Here is an 11238-nt window from a genome sequence, read left to right on the forward strand (position 1 = left end):
AGTCTAAACCTAAACCCTGCTAATAGCATACTCGGTTTTGTTTTCTGTTGCTCCGTTGAAATTCAATCATATCAGCCATAGCAGCGGCCTCAGCCTCAGCCTCATTTTCCCCTTTACACAAGCTAAATACCAACCAGTCATGTCTTTGTCTAGACTCCAGCAGCCTCGTTATTTGCAACAATGCCCCTCCCCTCTCTCCCCTTCCATCCCTCTTCCTTGTTCCTTCTCTTTTCGCGTCTCCCCCTATTCTCAGAGACAAAGACGACTCCGTTTCGGCGGCCACACTAGTAGTGTTGCTGTTTGTTGTAGCTTGTCTCAGCAGCAGCAATCTCAAATCTTATCGTCGGTTACTAATGGAAGTACAGTCTCTGACAGGAAAGAGATTCGTTTAGGTCTGCCTAGCAAAGGACGCATGGCTGCTGACACTCTTGATCTTCTCAAGGTATTATCTACTTATTTGCTTAATTATTTATGATAATGACCTATCCATCCGTCACTTTATTTTGAGCTTTCTTGGTTTTGTTTTTGGATTAGGATTGTCAGCTATCTGTGAAGCATGTGAATCCTCGACAATACGTTGCAGAAATTCCTCAGGTTTATCATCTATAATTATTGGATTGAATTGAAAATGACTGTTTTTTTTATCAATTATTTCTGCTTACTATTGACTGTTGTGCAGCTTACCAACGTGGAAGTTTGGTTCCAAAGACCCAAAGACATTGTACGAAAGTTGTTATCAGGAGATTTGGACCTTGGAATTGTGGGTTTTGATACTTTCAGCGAGTTCGGACTGGTAAGCAGTAACTAGCTGACATAACTATTAAATGATTGCTAATTTGAGAGATTTCTTCGTTATTTTGCTGATGTTATAGATATCATATGCTAACCCAGATACATGGTTCATTCCACAAATTAAATAGTGAATATCGGAAACATGGTATATGCTTTTTATGATTTCTTCAAGTCAACAGATCGGCAATTATATGTGAAAGATACTGAGTTTGTTCTTACTGTTGTTGCCTTTAAAAAAAAATGGTTATAAATATCTTGGAATTCCAAAAATATGGTTTTTGAAATGCATTCAAAACCTACTGCATTCTCATATGCCTTTTGGTTCAGAACTTTCCTTTTGTCTACTCAATCATCACTATCCCAAAAACTGAGAAATATCAGAACTTTCCTTTTGTCTACTCAATCACTATCCCAAAAACAGAGAAAAAGAAATCAAGTTTATACTTCGCAAAATGGTACCACACAGGCTTTAGACATTGCCATGAGCCTATAGACTGCTTCTGCAATGCTGGACATCACCAAGTTTAGTTGGAAGTTTAGAGCTCAGTATTATCTATTTCTCAAATGCATGGCATCTGTTACAAAATTCAGTTGTTATTGTGTTTTTCTTTTAATTATTGAACTCAAATGCTGTAATCTCTACCTTTAAGAAGAGAGTATGTTGTAGCAGCACTTTTTTTTTTCCTCTTACCTTGAATCATTCTGGCACTGATCTCTTGTTTCTTTATTCTTGCTATGATTGTGTAAGAATGCATTATTCAGTTTTTAACTTTTTGTCAGGGAAACGAAGATCTTATCATTGTTCATGATGCTCTTGGATATGGGGAATGCCGTTTATCCATTGCAGTAAGATTTTATCATGTTCTCAATATAAGCCCACAAACTTCAATGTCTAAATGCTGATTTTGCTCATAGTTGCCATTATTTATTCTTATCGTGTGGCTTTCCTTTCTTATAGATTCCCAAATATGGGATTTTTGAAAATATAAATTCACTGAGGGAACTAGCACAAATGCCTCAATGGACAACTGAAAAACCTCTTCGTGTTGCTACCGGCTTCAGTCATGTACGTGGGTTCATTTTAGACATATCATGACTAACACAGTCTAGGAATTATTCCTTTTCATTAGCTTCTAATTAAGAGGTCCCATTTGGTTTTGTTTCTTTTTGCTTCTATATACAGCTGGGTCCTAAATTTATGAAGGATAATGGATTCACGCATGTGACATTTTCAACTGCTGATGGAGCATTGGAAGCTGCTCCTGCGGTGAGACTTTGTTTTTTTCCTTGTCTAATTTTGTTTCATCCATTTGTGTAAGTTGTAATTAGTCCATAAAGAAAAAAATGACCATATGATGCATATCCTCATCTAGAGCAAAAAAACTGATTTCTATAAGAATGGTTGGTTGCAATCACACTGAATACAGTTATTGCATTTGGAAGTTTAATTAGTTCTTCTGTGGAAAGCCATCCTATAATGCATGTCTTGGTCCAGTGCAAAGGAACTTCAAATTTATATGAGAATTTATAATATGTTAGTCATTGCTACCTTATTTTATCCCTAGATTGCTATGTTCAAAGATTTATTACTGACATAGTTGGAAACTAGATTAATTAGGAATTAAGTTGGGGTTAAATAAAAAGGTCTTGAGAAAAATCCTAAACTTCATAGATAATCTCCAATAGGAATTAAGTTGGAAACACTCGATGTTGTTGTCTCTCTAGTAATCTAAGTTTAGTCCGAAGTGGATATAGGATTTGCTGATCATCACCAGAGATATATTGCAACAAATTGATCCTGATCTCCAGAAGTAATATTGGAGCCACTTGGAGTTGTACTCGATGGAGTCAAGGTTTTCAACCCTGAAACAGCTGGTGGGGACACCAAACTTAACAGAATTCACACCCATTTATGGTTGAAGATGATGGAGGATAGCCGAACCCATCACTTTTTGATTGGAAGATTAGGACATCCATGCCTAAGCTATTGGATTTTATTTGGTTTTATTATTAGATATAATTTATGTTGTTTTTTTTTAACATGTTATTTAGGGGGTTATAGGTCTAATTGTTGGTTGTGATAATATATAGATGTAATTTTTGTACAATGTAGACAACTTTTGATGAATTAAGAAAAACTTGCATACTTCTCTTCCTCCTTTTCTCTTCTCACTTCTACTCATCTTCCTAGCCTTTTCTTCTTCTTTTTCTCTTCTCTCTCTCTTCTTTTCATCTCTTTTATTGTCCCACATCACGTTAGTTGGTGATGAAAACCTGCATACTTCTCTTCCTTCTTTTCTCTTCTCACTTCTACTCATCTTCCTAGCCTTTTCTTCTTCCTTTTCTCTTCCGTCTCTTTTTTTCATCTCTTTTATTGTCCCGCATCACGTTGGTTGGTGATGGGGTTCTCAACCTAGTAGATTGGTGTGTTGGCAGATTGGTTTGTTGGATGGTGGAATATTTGGTCTGGTTTGGTGGAGATGGCATGGAGCTTTTAGACAGTGGTGGTGCTGGTGATACTATTGGGAAGTAAAGTGGTGGCTACCCTTTTTTTTTTAAATTTAATTTCATATTGGATCATTCAGTTGTGAAAACAAAGAAAACTTGACTTTGATACCAAAGTTGATGCAGGATGATAAATTTTTGAAGAGAAGTTAAAAAGGGAAAGAGAGAAAGAAGGCGGCAGGAAGAAGAGAAGGGAAATAGAGGAAGAACAAAAGTTGTCCATAATATAGAAAAATTATGTATAAATGGTCACAATAAAAACCTAATCACAACCAACAATTGGGTTTATAGCACACTAAATAAGATAAAAAAAAAAACATAAATTAAGCCTAATAACAAAATAAAAAATCCAATAACATTGGTTTGGATGTGTCCAATCTCTCAACCAAAGAGCAACGAGTTGGGGTATTTTCAATCTCTTCGACCATAATTAGTTGAAAGTCATCCTCAATCATGAATACATCCTTTACAACATCCAATTATGACAATTTAATTAGAAAAGCTTGGGTTCTGACACCAACTAACATAGCCGAAAACTAGATTAATTACGATTGAAAAGGAAATCAGGAAAGGGTTGAATGAAAAGGGCTTGGGAAAAACTCTATATGCTGTATGTAATCTACAAAAGAAGAGATAGAGAACAATCTCTTTATTAATTATCAACAATTTTATAATCTTCTGAAAAATAAACTAAACAAACCAATTTATATTAGTTTTGGGCTTAAACTCTAATCCTTAAAAGAGGAAAAAAAAATCCTAATAAATAATTAAAAAGTTAATATAGAATTTTACCAACATTATGATTTCTAAATTGAGTAAGAAAAAAACAAGAACTGAGGGAAATATTTATTTTTCAAAAAAGTTCTGGCACCAATCAGTTTTTGAGATATAGCCTTGTGTTTATAGGTGTCTGTCCCTCTCTTTTTAGGTTTTCGTTTCTTTTGCATGAGATTTTGTGCCTTGTCACTTTTATGATTTTTCGGGACTCGTATATTTGAATTTATTTATTAGTTCGATTGATGTTTATAGAATAAAAAGACTTTCAGAAGTCCTGTCTTTGTTTTGGTCTGGTGCATTTGACATTAAAAGAAAAAAAAATGAAAGAAAAGGAATGCTTTGTTTTTTTTTTCTAGGCCAACCAAAATTTTCACTCCCACAAGTGAGCTGTTTGGGATGTAATTTGATGGACAATAATACAGCAGGCTGCTGTAGCCACTGTTCATACATGGGACTTTGTAATACATTGTTGTTTTATCCATTCCAACTTCTTTCTTCCTTTACCTTCCTCCTTTTTATCTTCTAATGTTACGTCAAGCAGTCATCCTGTCTTATTATTAGGAAACTAATAATAAATGTATATTAGGAAACTTGGCCATTTGACCAGCAGTCCTAGCGTGTAAATTAATGGAAATCCTCACTTCACTTTTCCTGTTCTGACATCCTCTTTGATAAAGAACTTGTGGCCCAATGGAATGTACGGTAGTCATGGTTCAGTTCTTAATCTACGAAAATTATTTTAATAACATAAAAAATAATCCTATTGAGTTGCACTGATGTGTGCCTGCTTCTTGCTTGTATTTTGCTACTTGAGCAATGATGCTCATGCTGGATCTCCATGTATTTACATAGGTTATTTATTTTTCTTGTATATTGTATATTAGATGGGGATAGCTGATGCTATTTTGGACCTTGTGAGCAGTGGAACAACTCTGAAAGAGAACAACTTGAAAGAAATCGAAGGTGGGGTTGTGTTGGAGAGCCAGGTAAGTTAACAAGTCCATGTGGACCTTACCAAGCATGTGATCTTGTAGGTTAGAAGCGTGTGATCATGCTGTTGGTTTTACATCCTGCCTTCGCCACATGATGTCTTGCCTTGAAAAATTTCTTGTTCTACAGGCTGTTCTTGTTGCTACGAGAAAATCATTGATCCAACGGGAAGATGTGAGGGACATAACGAAAGAGATTCTTGAAAGGTTTGAGGCGCATTTGAGGGCAGTTGGTCAGTTCACGGTGCGGATATAATGTCTCTAATCCTGTTCCCCCACCACACACAAAAATAGAGCCTATTTTGTTTTGACACTTTCATGGCAGGTGACTGCAAACATGAGAGGAAGTAGCACAGAAGAAGTGGCTGCTCGAGTACTGAGCCAACCATCTTTGTCTGGGTTGCAGGTGAGGTTTGAGACAGAAACCATGTTTATTCATTTATTTATTAATTATTGTTCCTATCTCTAGTTTTCAGACATAACAACCACAACATGTTTTATTAGCATATCCAAAACATTTCGCAACCATGTTTTTCACTGCCTTCATTCTAAAGCTTTTCTTTGGGAGGTTGGGTAGGGGTTGGTCCAGCACCCCATCTAACCCCTGGGGGGCTCAACTGAAAGGGCTGCAGTAGCCCTCAGATCCAGAACCAAGGCTTCAAGGCAATAATCCTAAGATGCATGCCTCTTATCTAACTCCTGGTTTTTTAAATTGTTAGCTCAGATGTAACCTTCTCAATTACAGGGACCTACTGTAAGTCCAGTTTTCTGCAAACGTGATGGAGAGGTTGTGCCAGATTTCTATGCCATAGTCATATGTGTTCCCAAAAAGGCATTATATGAGTCCGTACAGCAACTTAGAGAGGTAAGCCCTACACATAAAGTGGGATCCTGTCTCTGTTTTTAGTGTTGAAAGGGAGCGCTTGCTCTTGGGTCCATTACTTGGCCTGCCAGTTGATACAAAAGTAACCATGTATAGAGCCCAATTGAAAACTTTTGGTCTCTAAAGGTAACCTCTTTGTTGATGGTATTTAACGTAATTTAACTTTGTTTAATGGTTTTAACATAGGAAACTTTTGGTTTGAGGGGGGACAACATGACAGGTTTATTTAAGGGTCATATTGCCCTTTCTGATCCCTTTCACATCGTGGTTGGTTCTGGCAGAACCAACTCTTACCATCATGCATGTTTGAATGTATCTCTCTCTATACCAATTATTGCGCTGTGAATTTCAAATTATTGCATTGATGGTGTCCATTTAAACCACGGATTTATCTCCAGTCTAGTATTTCCCAAGGTATAGCTTATGATTCCATGTTCAACTGGTAAACTTTGAAGTGACTAATAGAACAACTCATGTGAAGCTCCTTTCAAATGCTCTCAGCAATTGATTTACAGGCAAGACCTGGATAATTTTACAGCTTGATCTATTTTGATGCAGATTGGAGGCAGCGGAGTTTTAATTTCTCCTTTAACATACATTTTTGAGGAAGTGACACCAAGATGGCAGGACCTTCTTTTAAAACTGGAGTTATAAATCCCCTGCAGCTAATGCTACGGTTGATGTTTTAGCGTTCTTCTGATTTTTGAGAAACTTTTTCTTTCCTCCTTCAATCTAGACGGTGTTAGAATGTCTAATGAATGGTTATTGTGTTGTATAATGATGCAGTTCAAATTTTGTTGTTTGTTGCTGTTGAAATTTGCATGATTGTGCCAAACTCCTGCATTCATATAGTATTATGTCATTTGAAGTTTATTTGTGAAATTTTTAAAATTTATTTGGCAGCTGACAGTTTTTGTACACAACACTGTTCTCTTATACTGTAGTCATATTGAGAAACTGGCAATGGCAGATCATCAGATGGCCCTCGCCGAGGTTTTGGGTTACAGGTGCTGATATGAGATAAAACCTAAACCTAAAATGACACAGAATGGGAGATTTTACCAGGTCTGTCTATTTGAGAAACCTTCTATTGGCTGACTGTAGGGTTTCAGAAATTAAGAGGAAATGGTTAAAGAGCAATGTGAAAGGGATGGATAAGTTATATGGTGGCGATAAGCTTTTATTTTAAAATAAATTTTTTATATTTTAAAATTGTTTTGATGCGGTGATGTATAAAAGTATTTTTTAAAAAATAAAAAATATTATTTTAATATTAATATATGTATTTGGTATTGCGGTAATTGTTGTGGTAGTGGTTTGAAAAAGGTTGCAATAACTATTGTTGTTTGAAAAATATTATTTTATAAAAAAATATTTTAGTTGAGGTTGTAATTTGAAAAAATAGATGTTTGGTTAAACCTATGGTTTAAATTGAGATTGAATAAAAAATAATTTAATATGTTTAGTTAAGAATGCTTTTAAAATTGAAGTTATAAAATAATTTAAAAAATATATATTAATATTGATGGTTTTTAATTTAAATATTGTAGATTTAACTATTGTTATTATATTATGAAATAAATAATATTTTATATAAAATATTTTTTATTATTTTATTAAACTATTTACAATTTTATTGTATAAAACTCATTTGATAAAAACTATAGTTTTTATATTTTTTTTGAGCTTATAATAAAATAAAATAAAATATTATTAAGAATAAAATTAATTTGATAATATAGTTAATTTGATAATATAGTGTGAGTCTATTTAATTTATTTTATACTAGTTTTTTAAGAAAAAAAATATTATTTATATTGAATTTAATTTAATTTAAATTATTTTAAAAAATATATATACACGAACAGTACAAATAAATTATAATGTTTATAACATTATTTTAAGTGAACAGTTTCACTTGTACTTTTTATTAAATGCTGATTAAAAAAAAAACTTGTACTTTTCATTAAATGCTGATTAAAAAAAAAAATAGCTAGGAGTTGTTTCATTAAAATCAAGTGCAAAACATCAATTATCATGAATCTTATTAAAAATAAATTATAGTTTTTATATAACTAAACATAATATTTACTATAATTGTTTTAAACACAAAAATGATGATGCAAACAAACGGTTTCTTAAGTGTTTCTCTAACGTGCCGTGCAGGTTCACATTTTCTACCTTTCCTATCTTCTAAGTGAGCCTTTTCCCTTTCTTTTAAAATATTGATTTATTTTTATTTTTCTCAAGGAAAAATAAAGTAACCAACTATCTATTTCACCTGTATTTTTAATGGGTTTATAATTTGTTTCCTTTCAACATACAAGTTTTTTTTTTAAAGTGTTTTTCTACTTAAAAATTCTAAAAGTAAATCAAAATACTGTAAGCATCTAATTAATTAAATAAAGGAATTAACAATAACTAAAAGTAAAACTATAAAAATTAAAAATTAAATATAAATCAAGATAGTTGATCTTGCAACAATAAACATTTATCTAATTATGTTTAATAAGTTTATTTATTAAAATTAGTTTTTTATTCAATTAAATGATAATAGAAATAGACATAAATATATAAAAATCTTATGCAAGATTACATATATTAGAAATATTATCTAACAATAAATACTTTTTATTATTAAAAATAAAGTTCATCTATATATAACATAAAAAAGAATTATATACAAATTAGAAAAATATCTTTAAAAACTAAACATATACAAAATATTTTTAAAAAAAACCTCTATTAAAAAAAAGGCTAAATAAGAAAAATAAAAAATTAGAGATAGATATTAATTGAAACGATAATTTAAAAAAGATAAAAAAAAATTAAAAAAAATATATCAATTAAAATAAAAATAAAAATTAGAATAAAAAAATTAAAAAAATAGTGATAGTGTAGGTATAGCATGCGTGTTTAAAAGAAATAAAAAAAAAACTTGACTTACAGGCCTGATCAAGTTTAATAAGTTGATTTTATTATAACTACACAATACAAAAATAGACAACTATCATAAACAAACAATTTTTTTTAAAAAGATCATGATAACTTGGAAAAAAAAGCCTTGGAAGTATAAAATTGGATAAAAAAAAAAGAAAAACAAAATGGCCGGAGTCAACTTGAGTTAGCTTGAAAAATATATAATTGGATAGTAAATGACAAGCCAACTTGGATTAACCTGCAAAACTTATGGTCCAAGTTTTAAAACCGAGATAACTCAAAAGAAAAGAAATTAAAGAAAACCACAAAATTATTTTTATAAAATAATATCTAACAATGAATTTAGAAAAATAAATAAGAGAAAAAAAGGATATAAACTTACATTAACTTTTCATGACTTGGGTAATTAGAGTAGAAGCATAATAAATAAAAACATAGAGAAGCCTGATCACCAACAAATCAATCGTTGAATGATGAAACTAGAAAGAAAAAAATCAATCACACTAAAAGATATAAACATAAAAAAACTATAACTAAAAGAATGAGAGTGAAAATTAAAATAAAAAATAAATTAGAAGGAAACAAAATTTCTTTGATTGGAGGGTTAAAATGAAAAGAAAAATACCTTTAATAAACAAAAAAAAAGGATGAAAATGAAATTAAAAAAAATAATTCACTATAAACCTTAATTGAAAAATAAAATTAATAACTAATATAATTTTAATAAAAGGTATGTAGAATGATTATTAATTATAGTAATTGTATGCTACACATGTAAAAGTTTAAATGGTGGAATGAATATAAAGAAATTATGGTAATTAAACAAATTTTAATTTTAATTTTATTAGAGAGATATGAGGATGGAGTTTCATGTAATGTTGTTTCTATGCATGTTGCATATTTTTTGTTAAAAAGATCTTGAGAATTCGATAGGAAAGCTGCTGATGGTTTTTAAAAATAGGTATATACTAGAAAATGATAAGAAAATATACAAGCTTGCACTCTTATTATCTAAAAGAGTGTACGGATATTAATTGAAAATGAAAAAAAATAAAAGAAACAATAGGCATTGTTACAAAATAATAGTAAGAATGTGAAGCTAAATAAAAATAAAATACACAAGTGTTAAATATTAAAAGTAAAATAAATGTTAAAAATACAGTTCATATGAAACAAAATCAACTTGCTGTAAAAAAAATATTATTTATAAAACATTATTAAAAGCATTAATGAGCAGCAAAAAATGATCTTAGCCTATTGGATGCCAAGCTATAAACTTTGTTATCCAGTGTGTAAATCCTACTCTCTATATTGCATGTGAAATTCTATCTTTATAATAGTATAAAAATGCAATCTAATAGTTTAGAAAGATAGTTTAATTTTCCCTATAAACTCAATTTATTCACAACTTTTTGTTACTTAATGTTTCTTTTGATTATCATAGTTTATTTTTTTGTAGCTTTTTTTTTTTTTACAATTTTCTTTCTTTGTTGCTTTGCATTTCTTTGAGCTAGTAGATTTTATATTGTTTTTATTTTATTGTTTAACTTGTTAATAGTAAATTTAAGAATTTCATTAGCTCTTATGATTAAATTTCTAAGAATATATAATATATTGATCAAGAAATCAAGAATCGAACACCATGTTCATGGCAATCGTTCATTACATTGTTTGATAGATCACCAAAATTTATTTTCAATTTTTAACATATATAATAATTGTTATTAAAATATTATATTGAGAAAACCAATCTTAGTGAAACTTAACTTAATTTATAATTATGAATACATGATAAAAATGATGATTAATTAATAACATATAAATTAATATGCTGTAAAAATTAGTATGTTAGTGTTCTTGGGTCGGATGTGGATGTAAAAAACTCAATCCTAATTAATCTAGCCTTTTGGGATTCCTAATTTCTACAAAGCATCGTCTCACATTGGTATGTTCCACTCTAGAAAATAAAATTTCCTTTGGTAATGGTCTTAGTTTTGAGACTTTTTTACTGCCTTATTATTGACTTTCTATTTTTAAATTTATTTTCGAAGAACAAATGCTCTCATCATCCAATGAGGTGATAATACTTTGAATGAAAATACTCAAAGGACGAAATGTTTTAGTTATCATAGTAATTAATGGTGGGTTGAGGGATGAAATTGATAAAATTAAAACATTAGGACATAGTTAGTCAATAATAATATAATACGTAAGAGGTTCCACGTAGGTTTCCAAGAAGAAGCAATCCACGTCCAATTCGGTCTATATTTCCAAGATATAAGGGAGTCGGTGAAGAAATCCACATGGAGTTCGGTCTCTCTTGTCCGCCATTATAGAAGGCTCGATTGTGAG

The 11238-nt window shown here is 30.9% G+C and overlaps 1 protein-coding gene across 2 annotated transcripts; it reads left to right on the top strand.

The window, feature by feature from the left end:
- Nucleotides 1-86: 86 nt before the first annotated feature.
- Nucleotides 87-6828, top strand: LOC105108693 (ATP phosphoribosyltransferase 2, chloroplastic-like). Of its 2 annotated transcripts, none has more exons than XR_839103.1 (11): nucleotides 87-442; nucleotides 535-594; nucleotides 680-793; nucleotides 1573-1638; nucleotides 1751-1858; nucleotides 1976-2059; nucleotides 4959-5060; nucleotides 5194-5307; nucleotides 5389-5469; nucleotides 5641-5726; nucleotides 5809-5892. XR_839103.1 is itself a non-coding variant. In XM_011003105.1 (11 exons), the coding sequence occupies exons 1-11, from the start codon at nucleotides 140-142 to the stop codon at nucleotides 6598-6600; spliced, it is 1248 nt and encodes a 415-aa protein (XP_011001407.1). In that variant the 5' UTR covers nucleotides 87-139; the 3' UTR covers nucleotides 6601-6828. The 2 variants fall into 2 exon arrangements, 1 of the variants encoding a protein (XP_011001407.1); XM_011003105.1 differs by lacking the exon at nucleotides 5641-5726 and adding an exon at nucleotides 6505-6828 and having other exon boundaries at nucleotides 5809-5928.
- The last annotated feature ends 4410 nt before the right edge of the window (nucleotides 6829-11238 follow it).

Source organism: Populus euphratica, unplaced genomic scaffold (assembly GCF_000495115.2).
Source record: "Populus euphratica unplaced genomic scaffold, PopEup_1.0 scaffold374.1, whole genome shotgun sequence".
Lineage (NCBI taxonomy): Eukaryota > Viridiplantae > Streptophyta > Magnoliopsida > Malpighiales > Salicaceae > Populus > Populus euphratica.

What these genes read in the sequence shown, in the direction of transcription:
- LOC105108693 (XM_011003105.1), top strand. Translation starts at nt 140, where the DNA reads ATGTCTTTGTCTAGACTCCAGCAGCCTCGTTATTTGCAACAATGCCCC. An exon ending in TTGCTACCGGCTTCAGTCAT is followed by an intron (nt 1,859 to 1,975) that starts GTACGTGGGTTC and finishes TTCTATATACAG; the next exon opens with CTGGGTCCTAAATTTATGAA. An exon ending in GGGCAGTTGGTCAGTTCACG is followed by an intron (nt 5,308 to 5,388) that starts GTGCGGATATAA and finishes CTTTCATGGCAG; the next exon opens with GTGACTGCAAACATGAGAGG.